Source organism: Symphalangus syndactylus, chromosome 8 (genome assembly GCF_028878055.3).
Source record: "Symphalangus syndactylus isolate Jambi chromosome 8, NHGRI_mSymSyn1-v2.1_pri, whole genome shotgun sequence".
NCBI classification, from domain to species: Eukaryota; Metazoa; Chordata; class Mammalia; order Primates; family Hylobatidae; genus Symphalangus; species Symphalangus syndactylus.
Window position 1 is genome coordinate 62,304,283 of NC_072430.2, and position 18,629 is coordinate 62,322,911.

At 39.0% G+C, this 18,629-nt stretch overlaps 1 protein-coding gene across 3 annotated transcripts in view; it reads left to right on the forward strand.

The window, feature by feature from the left end:
* The window catches only part of WDHD1 (WD repeat and HMG-box DNA binding protein 1), an 89,765-nt gene that overhangs the window by 19,340 nt on the left and 51,796 nt on the right, over window positions 1-18,629 (forward strand). For all 3 annotated transcript variants that reach the window (XM_055289308.2, XM_055289309.2, XM_063645566.1), the window contains exons 5-12: window positions 265-376; window positions 619-669; window positions 1,614-1,709; window positions 6,766-6,858; window positions 7,955-8,061; window positions 8,300-8,441; window positions 13,462-13,672; window positions 17,777-17,964. In XM_055289308.2, the coding sequence (XP_055145283.1) occupies window positions 265-376; window positions 619-669; window positions 1,614-1,709; window positions 6,766-6,858; window positions 7,955-8,061; window positions 8,300-8,441; window positions 13,462-13,672; window positions 17,777-17,964 (1,000 nt within the window). The remainder of the gene's footprint in view (window positions 1-264; window positions 377-618; window positions 670-1,613; window positions 1,710-6,765; window positions 6,859-7,954; window positions 8,062-8,299; window positions 8,442-13,461; window positions 13,673-17,776; window positions 17,965-18,629) is intronic.

The window sequence follows — 18,629 nt, forward strand, 5'->3', positions numbered from 1 at the left end:
ACTAAAAATACAAAAATTAGCTGGGCATGGTGGTGCACACCTGTAATCCCAGCTACTCGGGAGGCTGAGGCAGGAGAATCGCTTGAACCCGGGAGGTGGAGGTTGCAGTTGAGATCACACCACTACACTCCAGCCTGGGTGACAGAGCAAGACTCTGTCTCAAAAAAAAAAAAAAAAAGAAAAAAAGAAATATTTGGGTCATAGCTTTTAGGAGAGGCCTTTGTGTTAGCATTTATTCATTTGTGTTACTCTTTTTGTTCTTAGTGATTTTCTAGTCAAAATTGTGGATGTGATGGATAGCAGCCAACAGAAAACATTTCGAGGACATGATGCCCCTGTTTTAAGTCTTTCCTTTGATCCTAAGGACATCTTTCTGGTAATTACTTTTTCCTTCTCTTTTTGTGTTTTTCCTGAATATGTTTAAAAATTGTATTTCCTACTAACTCTCTAAAAAATTTTCTGCTAACTCTAACTTTTCAACCTTTGTTTTATTCAGTAAGAGAGTTAGCAGGAAATTCACCCAGTTGAAAAAAGGGCTTTTTGATTTAATTAATTGAACCACTTTCCATGTAGTATTATGGCTATGACTATAGAGAAATGTATTGTTTATTCCTGCAGGCATCAGCTAGTTGTGATGGATCTGTCAGAGTGTGGCAAATTTCAGATCAGGTAAACTCAGCAATTTAAATTTAAAGTTTTTTGCCCATTTCTGTAATAAATTGTTATATGTTGTATTACTGGGCCAAATTGATAATTGCTTTTCTTTGGAATTTGTTTCTTTGGTACCATTAAATACTATTTTTGTGATCCAAGTCCACAGTATTCTAGTGCCAAATAAATACGTTGAAGACTAATTGCATTTTTACCTAATCACAAGGGGAATGATAATCTTATATTTAACTTTTTAAGTTTTGTAAATGAAGGGAATAAATTCAGTTATTTTATATTTACAACGTAATGACCATGCGTTGGGCCTTGGGTTAGATGGTTGGGGATAAAAAATTATGGGTCACACTTGATTTGGAGAGTCACATATACAATTTATTCAAATGCAGCCTAATAAAGGTTTTAAAGGAGGTACGAAATAAGGTGTTCTCCAGATTGACAGAGGGAACAGTTAAGTCTGCCCAAGGCAATCAGAGATGGCTTGGCATTTCTAGAGAGAATATGAATGTAGTTGACTAGAGAAATATCCTCCACAAATATGCCTTAATATCCACAGTTCCTTCCCTTCATTCTTGAGCTATTTAAAAGAAGTGACTTTGACACTTTAACATTTTATAGTAGACCTTTGAAGTTTTATTTCTGTAGTCATTCTAAGAATTTCACATAATGGGGTTTTGTGTATGTGTGTATGATTATTCAATGAGTATATCATTTGTTTATTCTGCACAGAAAGTACTCTAGTTATTTAAGATTTGTACTCTTCATACCTTTGAAGGACTTAAAAGCAGTTTAGGTATATCAGGTATTATTATAATTAAGGTGCATTAAGTTGCATTTTTCTGAGATACATATTAATTTGAAGAAACCTTTAAATATATTCAGTTCTGCATATATTTTGGGGGGGAATTTTCATAAAGGAAAGAAATTTTCTTTTTTTTACCAATTAGACATGTGCTATTAGTTGGCCACTGCTACAAAAATGCAACGATGTGATAAATGCAAAATCAATCTGCAGACTTGCTTGGCAGCCAAAAAGTGGGAAGGTAAGTGATTCTTATTTTTCTTTTTTTCTTTTTTTTTTTTTTTTTTTTATTAGAGACGGAGTCTCACTCTGTCTCCCACACTGGAGTGCAGTGGCGCGATCTCAGCTCACTGCAACCTCTGCCTCCCAGGTTCTAGAAATTCTCCTGCCTCAGCCTCCCGAGTAGCTGGGATTACAGGTGCACGCTGCCATGCCTGGCTAATTTTTTGTATTTTTAGTAGAGAGGAGGTTTCATCGTGTTTCCCAGGCTGGTCTCGAACTCCTGAGCTCAGGCAATCCACGTGCCTCGGCCTCCCAAAATGCTAGGATTACAGGCGTGAGCCACCGTGCCTGGCATGATTCTTATTTTTGACCTTCGTTTTATTCAGTCCTTTTCAACTGTGAGTGTAAGAATAATTTTTTAAATTACTTTTTAAAATTTTGGATTATAAATTTTAGAGTACCAAGCCAAATAATTAGTATTGAAATGCTTTAAGAAACATTTGAACTTTTTCAAGATTCATTTTGAAGTATAAATTTTGCATGAATGAAATAATTTTATCTTTTTCTTCACATTCATGCTTAATGGAACAACTCTGGAGACAGTCTTATTATGTCCAGTCTCACTGTTAGTACCTAACATTTTGGAGGTACTAACTGATACAGTTAGACAACAGAAAGATATAAGAAATTTGAAAGGAAGAAAGAGAATGTTCATTATTTGCAAATGAAATGTTTGTATATGAGTAAATCCCAAGAAAATCAACTGGGGAAGAAAATCATTACTAATAAGAAAATTTAGTAAGGTAACTGGAAGCAAAATTGTTTGTCTACAGGATTGTTAAATACAGGATTGTTATCCTGCATACAAACAATAGCCATTTAGAAAGCATGTAGGAAAAATAATGCATTTACTTTTAAATTGAAAAAGGTACAGTAACAGGTTAAATGTACAAGAAATGTGAAAGATCTATATAAAGAAAATTTTAACATGCTACCAAGAGAAGTAAGACTTGGATGAATAGAAACATATATTCTTAGAAAGGAATTATTTGATATAAATAAAGCTATCAATTCTTCCCTAAATTAATCTATAGTTTTGATAACATTCACATATAAAACAACAGGCTATGTGTGGTGGCTCACGCCTGTAATCCCAGCACTTTGGGAGGCTGAGGCAGGAGGACTGCTTGAGCTCAGGAGTTTGACACCAGCCTGGGCAACATAGCAAGACCTCATCTCCACAAAAAATGAAAACTAGCCAGGTGTGGTGGCATATTCCTGTAGTCCCATCTACTTGGGAGGCTGAGGCAGGAGTATCACTTAAGCCCAGGAGATAAAGGCTGCAGTGGGCTATGATCTTGTCACTGTACTCCCAGCCTAGGCAACAGAGCAAAACCCTGCCTCAAAAATAAAATGTCTCATCTGAAGGCTCTAAGGAAAAAAAAAGAAAACAAAATAAAATAAAGTACCAATAAGATGTCTAGGAGGACCAAATTGAGCTGATTCTAAAGCCCATGAGGGCTTTCCGTACTACCCAGAGAAGGGTCCTTATGATGTTGTTCTGGATTCCCATTGTAACTTAAAGGGAAACTTTCACAATGTCTAGAACCTCGATGTCCTGCACATGAAGGAGGAGGATGTCCTTAAGTTCCTTGCAGCAGGATCCCACTTAGGTAGCACCAGCTTTGTCTTCCAGATGGAACAGTATATCTATAAAAGTAAAAGTGTCGGCATCTACATCATAAATCTGAAGAGGACCTGGGAGAAGCTTCTGGGAGCTTGTGCCATTGTTGCTGTTGAAAACCCTGTCAATGTCGGTATCATATCATCCAGGAATACTGGTCTGAGGGCCATGCTAAAGTTTGCTGCTGCCACTGGAGTCACTCCAATTGCCGGCTATTTCACTCTTGGAACTTTCACTAACCAGATCCAGGCAGCCTTTTAGGAGCCACAGCTTCTTATGGTGACTAATCCCAGTGCTGATCACCAGCCTCTCACAGAGGCATCTTATGTTAAACTACGTACCATTGCTCTGTGTCACACAGATTTTCCTCTGTGCCATGTGGACACTACCATCCCATGCAACAGCAAGGGAGCTCACTCACTGGGATTGATGTGGTGGATGCCAATCCAGGAAGTTCGCATGCATGGCATCATTTCCTGTGGGAGGTCATGCCTGAACTCTACTTCTACAGAGTTCCAGAAGAGATTGAAAAAGAAGAGCAGCCTGCTGCTATAAAGGCCGTGACCAAGGAGGAATTTTAGGGTGAATGGACTGCTCCAGCTCCTGAGTTCGGTGCTCCTCAACCTGAGGTTGCAGACTGGTCTGATGGTGTGCAGGTGCCCTCTGTGCCTATTTAGCAATTCCCTCCTGAAAACTGGAGTGCTCAGCCTGCCACAGAAGACTGGTCTGCGGCTCCCCACTGCTCAGACCTCTGAATGCGTAGAAACAACCACTGAGTGATCTTAAGCTGTTCTTGCACAGCCTCTTAAGCAACATGGAAATAAGGTTGATGAAAAATAAACATTGGGTCGGGCTCGCTGGCTCATGCCCATAATCCCAGCACTTTGGGAGGCTGAGGCAGGTCGATCAGTTGAGGCCAGGAGTTCAAGACCAGCCTGGGCAACATGGCGAAACCCTGTCTCTACTAAAAATATAGAAATTAACTGGGCACGGTGGCACATGCCTGTAATCCCAGCTACTTGGGAGTCTCAGGCATAAGAATTACTTGAACCCGGGAGGCGGAGGTTGCAGTGAGCCGAGATTGCAATACTGCACTCTAGCCCAGGTGATAGAGCGAGACTCTATCTCAAAAAAAGAAAATAAACATTATTTCTAAAAAAAAAAAGGGAAAGTCCATGTGGAAAATGAAAAGTTTTGAAAAAGAAAAGTGATGCAAATAATCTAATTCAATCAGATAATAAAACATAAAGTTATGAGAATTAAAAGTTTGCTATTGAGTTATGAATAGACACATACCTGTTAAAGAGATAAATAGACCCAAATGTATATGGAAAGTTAGTGTATATAAAGGTAGAGAAAAGGAGATTTAGCAAATGCATTAGCACAAGGATATGAATACCAGGAAGTGGGAATCTTTGAAGCTTTCTTCCACATGATGAGTCTATATATAGGTATTTACTATATTATTATTTCAACTTTTCTATTCTTTTGAAAATTTTCAGGAAATTAATAAAGTAGATAGTATAAAAGTAAATAGTTTTGCATGATACAAAATATTACAGTCACAGTACAAATGACAAACTGGGGAAGAAAGTTTGAAACAATAAAACAGAGCTAATTTCCATAGTATGCAAAGTATTCTTACAAATCAATAAAAACCCATTAGAAAGATGAGCAAAGACGTGAGCAGACAGTGTACATAAAAAATATACGGTTGGTGGCCGGGCACAGTGGCTCACACCTATAATCCCAGCACTCTGGGAGGCTGAGGCTGGTGGATCCCCTGAGGTCAGGAGTTCGAGACCAGCCTGGCCAACATGATAAGACCCCGTCTCTACTGAAAATACAAAAATTAGCCAGGCATGGTGGTGTGCACCTGTAGTCCCAGCTACTTGGGAAGCTGAGGCAGGAGAATTGCTTGAACCTGGGAGGCGGAGGTTGCAGTGAGCCGAGATAGCACTACTCTCCAGCCTGGGCAACTATATATATATAAATATATAGTTTGTTTTTCTTTCTTTTGTGTATATATATGTATATACACAATTGGCTTTTAAAATTATTTTTTCTTTCCTTTTTTTTTGAAACATGGTCTCACTCTGTTGCCCAGGCTGGAGTGCAGCGGCATGATCACGATTCACTGCAACCTCTGCCTCCTGGACTCAGTTCATCCTCCCACCTCAGCCCCCCACCCGAGTAGCTGGGACTAGAGGCACGCACCCACAATGGCTAGCTAATTTTTTTATTTTTTGTAGAGACAGGGTCTCATTATGTTGCTCAGGCTAGTCTCAAACTCGTGAGCTCTAGTATCTGCCTGTCTCAGCCTCCCAAAGTGCTGAGATTATAGGCCTGAGCTATCACACCCAGCCCATGTGAACTTTTAAGTGTACATTCTAGATTAAAGTGATAATTGAAATGTAGTATGTATTTTTTTTTCTTTGCTTACAAAAAAATCTAATTTAAAAATTATTTAAAATAAAGTTTTTATGTTACTAATCCTTTTTTGGATAATCATGGAAAGAATACACAGTTTTATTTTTTCTACTAATCAGTTTCTTTAGCATAATGCATGAGAAGATACATTTCTTGTTTTTCAAGATATTTGAAGGATTCTGTCTTTATTTTCCTCCAACAAATTGGAGGAATTTTTAAATTAGAAGGGCCTAGATTCCTTAAGAAGTAGTACTGAAGGTCAGGCATGGTGTCTCATGCTGTAATCTCAGCACTTTGGGAGGCTGAGGCAGAAGGATCACTTGAGGCCAGAGTTCAGCATCAGCTTGAGCAACACAGCGAGACCCCATCTCTACAAAAAAACAGGAAAAAAATTAGTTGGGCTGTAGTCCTAGCTATCTGGGAGGCTGAAGCAGGAGGATCTTTGACTCCAGGAGTTTCAGGCTCAGTGAGCTATGATCACACCACTGCACTCCAGCCTGGGTGACAGAGCAAGACTTTCTCTTGGGGGAAAAAAAGTAATCATATTAAAAGTACTAGTAATTACAAGTTCTCCATTTTTTGGGTGCAAGCAATAGAGTGATCACCTTTATTTTTTTCTCTTCCCATGACAAATTATCACCTATTTTTTGCTTATTGAAATTTTAAGTAATGTTCTGAGTTTCGTTAGTTGCCAATTAAAATACAGATTTGTGCCTGGCACAGTGGTGTATGCCTGTAGTCCCAGCTACTTAGGAGGCTAAGCCAGGAAGATCCCTTGAACCCAGGAGTTAGAGACCAACGTGGGCAACATAGTGAGACACTGTCTCTTAAAAACAGAAACAATAAAAACTAATTTGCTTTTATGTCTTGTAAATTTATCTGAATGAATTTTGTGGCTTTTTCCCTCTTCAAATTCAATTTAATGTAAACTTTTGTTTAAGTTGTTTATCTTTTCTAATAGTTACTGGCAATTCCTGTGGAAAAATCTGTTAAGCTATATAGAAGAGAATCTTGGAGTCATCAATTTGATCTTTCAGATAATTTCATCTCTCAGGTAGGTTTTATAAAGTGACACTTTCAGTGGGCTGTAAGGAGCAGTTAATGCATAGTTTGCCTGAATACAGTTGCCGTTAAATATTATTGGAATGGAAAACAACTCCTGGCTGTTGTATGTGGTCCATCTTCTAACAGCTCATCCTTTCTTCATTTGATCAATAACTGGATACCAAATAGGTCTTTGTTATAAGAAGTCAGATTTAACCCTTGCATAGTATTAGAACAAGTTATTCTAAAATTATCAGTAGTTAGCCTTTATTGTTAAGTGAGTTTCACTGAGGCTTGTGATCATGGACTCTGAAATTTTAGAGCAAGAAAGGTTGTTGGTCTGTTTTCTCTTTCTCTTACATGCACAGATATTTACAGTAAGGAAACGTAAGCCCAGTAGGTCAGCAATGGCTTACTAAAGTTCACTTCACTTACTAGTTTTCTTCATCTTGATTGTGAATGCTAAGAGGATGTCTTGAATTGTGTCTCTTTCTAGGATAATAACATTTTTTAGGTTTTGCTTTGAAAATTGTGCCAGTGGCTGGGCACAGTGGCTCATGCCTGTAATCCCAGCACTTTGAGAGGCTGAGGCAGGAGGATTGCTTGAGGCCAGGAATCCGAAACCAACCTGAGCAACAAAAGAAGACTCCACCTCTACAAAAAAAACACTAAAAAATTAGCCAGTTGTGGTGGTACATGCCTGTAGCCCTAGCTACCTGGGAGGCTGAGGCAGGAAGATCGCTTGAGCTTAAGAGTTGAAAGTTACAGTGAGTAATGATGATGCCACTGCACTGCAGCCTAGGTGACAGAGCAAGACCCTGACTCTAAAAATAAAATAAAATTGTACCAGTATAATTTTTTCATGATAAAGTAATAGCTGGTAGTGATACTTGAATGTTATTGAAAAATAAGGTTAGAAAATAAGCACACTTTGTCTTGTATCAAATATAATTAGAAATAATGTAGAACAGGGATATAAAAATTTGAATTTGGTTGATTGCCCTCCAAATTCTTGAAAAAAAGTGAAAAAATTGAATTGGTAATAAAATGGGTATTTAGTTTGAAATTTTACAAAATCATTATTTATTAACTGTTTTTCTTTACAGACCCTCAATATAGTAACCTGGTCACCCTGTGGGCAATATTTAGCTGCAGGTAGTATTAATGGTCTAATTATAGTTTGGAATGTGGAAACCAAAGACTGCATGGAAAGGTATGATTTAGTGTATCTTTTGTCTCTTCTTTGCTCATCTCATTAGTTTTGAATTTTTTATTTTGAAACATTTCAAATTTGCCATCAGATTGTCAGAATGAAAATATAATTAAATTTATATTATTTATAAATTATTGTCAAAAGTCATTTATTCTTTCCTAACTAAAATTTACCTAAAGAAATGTACAGTTTATATTTTTCTTGACAGTATTTTTAGAACCTGCTTTTTAATTTGTAGGGTGAAACATGAGAAAGGTTATGCAATTTGTGGTCTGGCATGGCATCCTACTTGTGGTCAAATATCATATACTGATGCGGAAGGAAATCTAGGGCTTCTAGAGAATGTTTGTGACCCCAGTGGAAAGACATCAAGCAGTAAGGTAAAAAGGAGTATGGTACAACAGTTTCTTCAAAATGTTTCTGTGATCATATGGATTTGGAAGACATCACAAACTGCCTTACTTTCTTGGAAAATTACCTTTCGTGTTACTATAGTAGATGCTGAGTAGTAATCTATAGTAAGAAAACTTCTTACTTGTTCAACCTGATGTCTCCCAAGTGTATTTTACTAAGAAACTTTTTTCTCTCCATATAATGCCTTTCCAAGGAATACCTTTCATTAAATACTGTTTTGTATCAGGTCTCAGTTTGGTCTACAAACTATTTCTACTCTGAATTAGCCTTAACTCTTAGAACTACCTATACACCTCCTCTGCATAGTCAAGCAGCTTTACTGAGCAACTTTAAACAGGCCACCTTGTTTTATACCTTCTTGATTTTGTTCGTTATTCACCCTACCTGGCAGATGTACCTATTTATATTCAAGTCTTAGTTTAGACTTCCGGTTACAGATTGCAGACTTAATACATGCATTTATATCTGTCCCTTCTGAAACCCCCACAAAAACTATACTAAAGGCATTTTCTTAAATGCATAATCTCATAAGGTTAAAGGAGACAGTTGAAGGGATGATTATAAAAATAATTTTGAGCCCTGCTGCAGTGGCTCACACCTGTAATCCCAACACTTTGGGAGGATTGCTTGAGCCCAGGAGTTTGAGATCAGCCTGGGCAACATGGTGGGATCCCATCTCCACAAAAAATAAAAAAATAAAAATTAGGCAAGTGTGGTGGTGTGTGCCTGTAGTTTCGTGCTCCTACTCAGGAGGCTGAGGTGGGAGGATCACTAGAGTCCAGGAGGTTGAGGCTACAGCAAGCCGTAATTGTGCCACTGCACTCCAGCCTGGATGACAGTGAGACCCCATCTAAAAAATAAAAAAAAAGTGGAGGCTAGAAAATAGAAGGATGATGAGAAACTCACTTCATCTTCTCAAAAAGTTGAATTCTAAAACTGTAGTTTCTGGAAGCTGAGGTGCTACTCAGTTTGCCTCACTGAATCCCCAGAGATTCAGAATTTGGTAGCACTAGGTGCTTTTAAAAGTGGGGCTGAAAACAGGAGAGGTGATTTAATAAGCACGTAGAGTCCTCTAGTCTCAACATCTGTGTTCAAAGCTGGGTACCTGCCCTCCCCCATCTTCACATGCATTCTGGCAGAATGTTGGAGATTTGTTTTTTTAGAAAAGATGAAATAGACTGTCTTTGGTCTAGGGACACTGGTTACAGTTGAGTGGTCTTGGGTAAGGGGGAAATACTGTGCTGAAAACAGAGGATTAAATGAAAGATTAGATACTTGAATGTTGAAATGACCATCTCCCTTCTGCTAGGTTCCCAGAACATTGTCAGCCAGTCTTATGCGTTTCAGGCAGGAGATTGGAAAAATCATCTTTGGGGAATTTGTCTAAGAGAAAAGATGTAAAGAGAGAATTTCTTAACTCTAGGGAAAACAAAAAGTTGTAAAAGAAAGGAAAAGTGATCATAATATACTATATGTGTAAAAAGATAGGAATAATGCCAACCACTTGGGGTTATTGGGAGGATTAAGTGAATTATATATAGTTAGAACAGTGTCTAGCACACTTCATAGGTTTGGCATACTTTATAAGTGTTGGCTATTATTTTTATTATTCAGCCATGAATAGCATTTACATGATCTTAATAACCTAAATACTGTATATTGATTCAACCACAAGGAGTATATATCTATGTATATTGGGAGAATTGGGGTCGGAGAATAGTGTACATGCAAGCATGGCAGTTGGGGTGGTTGTGAAAGGGTACCAGATCCTTATCTTCCATAGATGGAAGTTAATAGGATCTATTAAACACAGTGATTAAAAGTGAAAAAAAATTCTACTAGAATATGATTTACAGGTATGGAAGAAGTAGCAAAGAAACAACAAAAAGAGCTGGAAAGATTTATTCTGTAGAGAAGTAAGTTGGGGCTGTGGAGAGGGCTGTTTTCATAGCATGCCTTGTAAAACTGCCCAACTAATATGTATGTATGTGTAACATTGGTAAAAACAAAAAGTGAATTAAGAAAAAAAAATTTGGCTGGGCACGGTGGCTCACGGCTGTAATCCCAGCACTTTGGGAGGCCGAGGCCAGTGGATCACCTGAGGTCAAGAGTTCAAGACCAGCCTGGCCAACATGACGAAACCCCGTCTCTACTAAAAATACAAAAATTAGCTGGGCTAATTTCACACCTGTGAACATTTTATCGCCTTCATCATAAATATGAGGCACAGTCCCCCATTAAAAAATTTTTTTTTCTTTGAGACAAAGTCTCCTTCTGTTGCCCAGGCTGGAGTGCAATGGTGGCTCCCCGCAACCTCCGCCTCCTGGGTTGAAGCGATTCTCTTGCCTCAGCCTCCCAAGTAGCTAGGATAACAGGCACCCACCACCACGTCCAGCTAATTTTTTGTATTTTTAATAGAGATGGGGTTTCACCATGTTGGCCAGGCTGGTCTTGAATTCCTGACCTCAAGTGATTCACCCGCCGTGGCCCAAAGTGCTAGAATTACAGGCATGGGCTGCCGCGTCTGGCCTCCCCATTTTTTTTTTTTTTTTTTGAGACGGAGTTTCGCTCTTGTTGCCCATGCTGAAGTGCAATGGCCCGATCTCAGCTCACTGCAACCTCCGCTTCCCGGGTTCAAGTGATTCTCCTGCCTCAGCCTCCTGAGTAGCTGGGATTACAGGCTTGTGCCACCACGCCTGGCTAATTTTTGCATTTTTAGTAGAGACAGAGTTTCACTGTGTTAGCCAGGATGGTCTCAATCTCCTGACCTGGTGATCTGCCCACCTCGGCCTCCCAAAGTGCTGGGATTACAGGCATGAGCCACCATGCCCGGCCTCCCCATTTTTTTTAATAAGAAAATCCAAAAACAGTTTTTTGTCAGCTTGAGTACATAAACTTTTAGGACTATAAATGGAATGGTTAAATATCTTCTTATAGCACTTAGTTATTAATTTACTCATATCAAGTATTTTTCAATGTATGGATTTAGAAACACTTTTTCATCTCATTTTATTAAACATCAGTTTTCAGAGCACAATTATGTTTACTTCCATTTAAAAGGTTTATGAGGATCTGGGTATGGTGGCTAATGCCTACAATCCCATCACTTTTGGAGGCCGAGGTGGATTTACCACCTGAGGTCAGGAGTTCAAGAACAGCCTGGCCAACATGGTGAAACCCCGTCTCTACTGAAAATACAAAAATTAGCCAGGTGTGGTTGTGTAGGCCTGTAAACCCAGGTACTCAAGGAGGCTGAGGCAGAAGAATCACTTGAGCCTGGGAGACGGAGTTTGCAGTGAGCCAAGATCACCTCACTGCACTCCAGCCTGGGTGACAGGGTGAGACTCTGTGTCAAAAAAAAAAAAAAAAAAATGCTGGGCGCTGTGGCTCACGTCTGTAATCCCAGCACTTTGGGAGTCCGAGGCGGGTGGATCACGAGGTCAAGAGATCGAGACCATCCTGGCCAACATGGTGAAACCCCATCTGTACTAAAAATACAAAAATTAGCTGGGCGCAGTGGCATGCGCCTGTAGTCCCAGCTACTTGGGAGACTGAGGCAGGAGAATCGCTTGAACCCGGGAGGCAGAGGTTGCAGTGAGCCGAGATCGCACCACTGCACTCTAGCCTGGCGACAGAGTAAGACTCCACTCTGTCGAAAAATAAATAAATAAATGAAAATAAATAAATGAAAATAAAAGGTTTATGATATAATACTTTTTAATCTGTTAATGGTGTTCTCATTAGACTTTTATGCCAAACTATAAATTTCCATTGGCTTAACATTTGTACAGTTTTTATTCATCCTATAGGAGTAACTTGGGATCTTTGCAGTGTATTTGGTTACCATTTCACTTTTTAAAATGATCTAAAAATTTATTTATTTTGAGACAGGGTCTCACTCTGTCACCCAGGCTGGAGTGCAGTGGTGAGATCATGGCTCACTGCAGCCCTGACCCTCCAGGTTCGGGTGACCCTCCTACCTCAGCCTCCCAGGTAGCTGGGACTATAGACACATGCCACCATGCCTGGCTAATTTTTTGTGGAGATGAGGTTTCATCATGTTTTCCAGGCTGGTCTCAAACTCCTGAGCTCAAGCCATCCACCTGCTTTGGCTTCCCAAAGTGCTGAGATTACAGGTGTGAGCCACCATGCCAGGGCTTCATGTAGAATTTCTTTGCCTTCTTTGTTTTTCTATTGGTTCTATCACTTTATTTTTATGAGTATCAAAACACTAACTTTAACTGAGATAATATAAAGAAAATGTATCTTATGCAGTATCTTGTTCAAAATAAAAGTAAATGAGAGACTGTCTTACAATATGAGAGACTTTATAGGGACTTTATCATATTAATGTGACTTCTCTTCTGGGGAATGACTTCTGAGGAATAAAATCTTATTTTATATTTTGGCATATACAGTATTTGTTTACATGTCAGTCCCTATACTCCCATCCCATCCGCAGATTACAAGACATTTGAAATAAGGACTGGGTCTTATTGTGTAAATATAAATACAATTCCCATAAATACATTTACTAATTATTCTTATCTGTTCAGTGAGTTTGCTGCTTGGTAGAATTTATAGGTGCATATTAAAAGTTTACCTTTTTAGGCCGGGCGCGGTGGCTCAAGCCTGTAATCCCAGCACTTTGGGAGGCCGAGGCGGGCGGATCACGAGGTCAGGAGATCGAGACCATCCTGGCTAACACGGTGAAACCCCGTCTCTACTAAAAATACAAAAAAATTAGCCGGGCGTGTTGGCAGTCGCCTGTAGTCCCAGCTACTCGGAAGGCTGAGGCAGGAGAATGGCGTAAACCCGGGAGGCGGAGCTTGCAGTGAGCCGAGATCGCGCCACCGCACTCTAGCCTGGGGGACAGAACCAGACTTCGTCTCAAAAAAAAAAAAAAAAAAAAAGTTTACCTTTTTAGTAACTGAGTTTTTCTAAATCATTCACTTTTACTTTATAATTTGTATTAATTTGTTCAAGGTATCTAGCAGAGTGGAAAAGGATTACAATGATCTTTTTGATGGAGATGATATGAGTAATGCTGGCGATTTTCTAAATGACAATGCAGTCGAGATCCCTTCTTTTTCAAAAGGGATTATAAATGATGATGAGGATGATGAAGACCTCATGATGGCTTCAGGTCGTCCTAGACAGCGAAGTCACATCCTAGAAGATGATGAAAACTCAGTTGGTAAGAATTTGACTTTGTGCATGTGATTACCCTGTTGATTAATATTTTGGATTTTTTATTAACACTGTTAAAGTCATTATTGAATTTGTAGAATGTAGCTAAAGTGGTGCTTAGAGAAAACTTTATAGCATTAAATGACTTTGTTAAAAAAGGTTTCAAATCTATAATCCAAGCTTCTGCTATGGCAGACTAGAAAAAGAGAAAACTAAACCCCAAGCAAATAGAAGGAAGGAAATAATACAGAGCAAAATTCAATAAAATTGACAACAGAAAACCTATAGAGAAAGTCAATGAGACCAAAAGCTGGTTCTTTGAAAAGATCAATGAGGCCGGGCACGGTGGCTCACGTCTATAATCCCAGCACTTTGGGAGGCTGAAATGGGCAGATCACTTGAGGTCAGGAGTTCAAGACCAGCCTGGCCAACATGGTGAAACCCTGTCTCTACAAAAATACAAAAATTAGCTGGGTGTGGTGGCGCATGCCTGTAATCCCAGCTACTCAGGAGACTGAGGCAGGAGACTGAAGCAGGAGACTCACTTGAACCCAGGAGGTGGAGGTTGCAGTGAGCCGAGATTGCGTCACTGCACGCCAGCCTGGGCAACAGAGCAAGACTCCATCTCAAAAGAAAAGAAAAGATCAATAAAATTAATCAATATCTATCGTGGTTGATCAATAAAGAGAAGACACAAATTACTAACATAGAGAATGAAAGAGAGGTGGGCTATCACTATGGATCTGTTGATTTGTGCTATCCAATATGTAGTAGCCACTAGCCACATGTAGCTGTTGAGCACTTGAAATGTGGTTAGTTCAAATTGAGATATATTATGAGTGCAACCGGATTTTTTTTTTTTTTTTTTTTGAGGCAGAGTCTCACTCTGTCACCCAGGCTGGAGTGCCGTGGTGTGATTTTGGCTCACTGCAACCTCCGCCTCCTGGATTCAAGTGATTCTTGTGCCTCAGTCTCCTGAGTAGCTGGGATTACAAGCGTGCGCCACCATGCCTGGCTAATTTTTGTATTTTTAGTAGAGATAGGGTTTCACCATGGAGTGCAACCAGATTTTGAAGACAATATGAATAAAAGAATGTAAAAATCTTGGGAAATTTTTTATATTGAGTACATGTTGAAATGATAATATATATTTTAAATGCACTATATTATTAAAATTATGGCTGTTTCTATTTACTTTTTAAACACAGCTATTAGAAAATTTAAAAGCTGTAACTCACAATATATGTCTGTATGGCAGTGCTACTATTAATATCAAAGGCATAATGGCAATATTATGAATAACTTTGTGCCCATAAATTTAACAACTTAAATGAAATAGATGAATTTTCTGAAAGACACAAAGTACCACTGCTAACTCAAGAAGTAATAGATAACCTGAATAGTATTGTATCTATTAAAAAAATTGAGATTGTAATTTAAAATCTTCAAATAGAGTGCTTATTGTAACAACTTACATGCTACAATAACACTTGAACATTATCAAGTAAAATGCCAATGTGCAGTGCTATGCTGTGCTGTTTAAAGTCATACAGAGTTTATAGAACAGTAGTCCTCAAATGTTTTGGTCTCAGTAGCCTTTATACTCTAAAAAATTTTGAGGACCCTTCTGAGAGCATTTATTTATATAGAGTTACATCTATTGTCATTTGCATATTAGAAATAAAAATTCAGAAATTTAAAAATATTTATTCACTTAAAAATAACATTAATAAACTCATGTAAACATGAATAGTACTTTTTTATTAAAAACAAAAAAAAATTAGTGAGAACAGTGGCATTGCAATCTTTGTAATGTCTGTCATAGAGGACAGCTGGATTCTCTCATCTGCTTTTCTGGATTAAGTCTATTGCCATACATTGTTCTTGTTTGAAGTGTATAAAGAAAATTTGGCCTCACATAAATATGTAATTTGAAAAGGGAGAGAAGTATTTTAAGAAATCTTTTAATGGCATATTCAATTAATTGTGGATATTCTTTGATGTTGCACCAAGACTCAGAAGATGATCGTTTCCTAAAGATTACTTGCAAAGTGTAATCTGAAAACTTTGATGAACTCTTACAGCTCTGTTATGTTAAAGTTCATTGGTCTGATGGTGGCTCACACCTGTAATCCCAGCACTTTGGGAGGCCCAGGCAGGATGATTGCTTGAGGCCAGGAGATCAAGACCAGCCAGGACAACACAGTGAGACCTCCTCTCTACAAAAAACTTTAAAAATTAGCCAGGTGTGGTGACGTGTGCCTGTAGTCCCACCTACTTGGGAGGCTGAGTTAGGAGGATCTCTTGAGCCTGAGAGGTCGAGGCTGCAGTGAGCCATGATTGCAACAGTGGGCTCCAGGCAGGGCAACAGAACAAGACCCTGTCTCAGAAAAAAACAAAACAAAATCAAAAAATTCATTGGTCTGACTTGAATGTTGAATGGATTTTTTAAAATCATGTTTAATTTTGTAGCATATGAATTGATAATATCAGTTCACTGAAGTTTATAGATCTTCTTTATATTGACACTTTTCATTATCTAATATAAATTATTTATTTTTGTTTTAAATATGTTGTTTTTAATTAATTTTTGTTTTTAGAGATAGCATCTTGCTCTGTCACCTAGCCTGGAGTGCAGTGGTATCATCACACCTCACTATTACCTTGAACTCCTGGGCTCAAGCAGTTCTCCCACTCAGCCTTCCAGGTAGCTAGGACTACAGATGCATGCCACCATGCCCATCTAATTTTTTATTTTTTATAGAGATGGAATCTTGCTTTGTTGCCCGGGCTGGTCTTGAAATCCTGGCCTCAAGTGATATTCCCTCCCCAGTCTCCCAAAGTGCTGGAATTAGAAGCGTGAGTCACAGCACCTGGCTGTAAATTATATCTGCTAGTGTTGTTTCCAATCTCATCAGCAGTTTCTAAGTATTAGAAAGTCGTGAAGCTCATAATGGCAAATAGAAGCTTTCCAATATCTTAATTTTTAATTGAAAGCTCAAATTTCTTTTTTTTATTTTTTGAGAGGGAGTCTTGCTCTGTCACCCAGCCTAGAGTGCAGTGGCGTGATCTCGGTTCACTGCAACCTCTGCCCTCTGGGTACAAGTGATTCTCCTGCCTCAGCCTCCCGAGTAGGTGGGATTATAGGTGCCCGCCACCATGCCTGGCTAATTTTTGTATTTTAGTAGAGACGGGGTTTCACTACGTAGGTCAATCTGGTCTCGAACTCCTGACCTCAAATGATCTACCCACCTTGGCCTCCCAAAGTGCTGGGATTACAAGTGTGAGCCACTGTGCCCAGCTCTTTTTTTTTGAGATGGAGTCTCCTGGGTTCAAGCGATTCTCCTGTGTCAGCCTCCCGAGTAGCTGGGATTACAGGCATGTGCCACCATGCCTGGCTAATTTTTGTATTTTCAGTAGAGACAGAGTTTTACCATGTTGGCCAGGCTGGTCAACGTGGAACTGCCAACCTTAAGTGATCTGCCTGCCTCGGCCTCCCAAAGTGCTGGGATTACAGGTGTGAGCCACCACGCCTGGCCTGAAAGCTCAAATGTTATCATTGGCAACAAATTCTGCCAGTTATTTTTTCTTAATTGACAGGCTCGCTTCATTCATTTACAAGAAAATGTTTGCCAAAGATCCAATTCTGCATAACCATAGTTTATCTGGCATTTGTTTTTTAAGTAAAAGTAGTGTTCTATGAAAAAAAATCACTTAGTTCAGCTTACAATTCAAACAATTGCATAAGTGCTTTTTCTCAAGACAACCATCACACTTCTCATTTAAGCACACAGAACTTTAAAAAAAAAATCTGTATAAGCGTCAAGATTTAATAAAATTAATATTTTTACTGCTAGTGAGTAGTGGTTAACAATGTAGTAACGACTAATACAATTAGGTGCCACTGCCTTGATTGGTGCTAAGGCACCAGGAATTTTACCCACCATTGCTTTTGCACCATCACTGCATCTCTTTAACACAGTGAAAGAGGCAAATAGCATGTCAGTGTCATTGAATATGAATGAAAAAGTTACTAGATTCCATAGTGCTTTCCTTTTTCCAAATTCATTGGTATTCGTGATTCCCTTAATTGTGATCCTTTGTGTTGTAGATATTTCAATGCTGAAAACTGGTTCTAGTCTTCTCAAAGAGGAGGAGGAAGATGGTCAAGAAGGCAGCATTCACAATCTACCACTTGTAACATCCCAAAGGCCATTTTATGATGGACCCATGCCAACTCCCCAGCAAAAGCCATTTCAGTCAGGTTCTACACCCTTGCATCTCACTCACAGATTCATGGTAAGACTTGGATCTACACTTAACTTCTTAGTAGGTTTTCAGCACTTTTTTCTTACTATAGTTAATTTTTTTGGATAAAACATATTTTTTAAAACTTTGATTAAGTAGCCTGGAGCACTTTGGTTGATTACAGTTTTGTGGTTGGTTTATTTTATGGTTAGCTCACAGTTTTAATCTTGTTTCAACCTTATTGAAAATGACATTAAATAAAATTCTGCTTTCCAAAATGACATTAAATGAACATAAGTAAATATTACTATCTTGCAGTAATTCTTGGCAATACTTTCAAACCTTATTCTTCGTAGTCATTGTTATATAGAAGATTATACTGACTCCAAAACACTAGTAAGGAGGTGCTTTCTTAGAAGGCAACTACTGCCGGGCGCGGTGGCTCATGCTTGTAATCCCAGCACTTTGGGAGGCCGAGGTGGGCGGATCACGAGGTCAGGAGATCGAGACCACGATGAAACCCCGTCTCTACTAAAAATACAAAAAAAAAAAAAAAATTAGCCGGGCGTGGTGGTGGGCGCATGTAGTCCCAGCTACTCGGAGAGGCTGAGGCAGGAGAATGGCATGAACCCGGGAGACGGAGCTTGCAGTGAGCCGAGATTGCGCCACTGCGCTCCAGCCTGGGCGACAGAGCGAGACTCCGTCTCAAAAAAAAA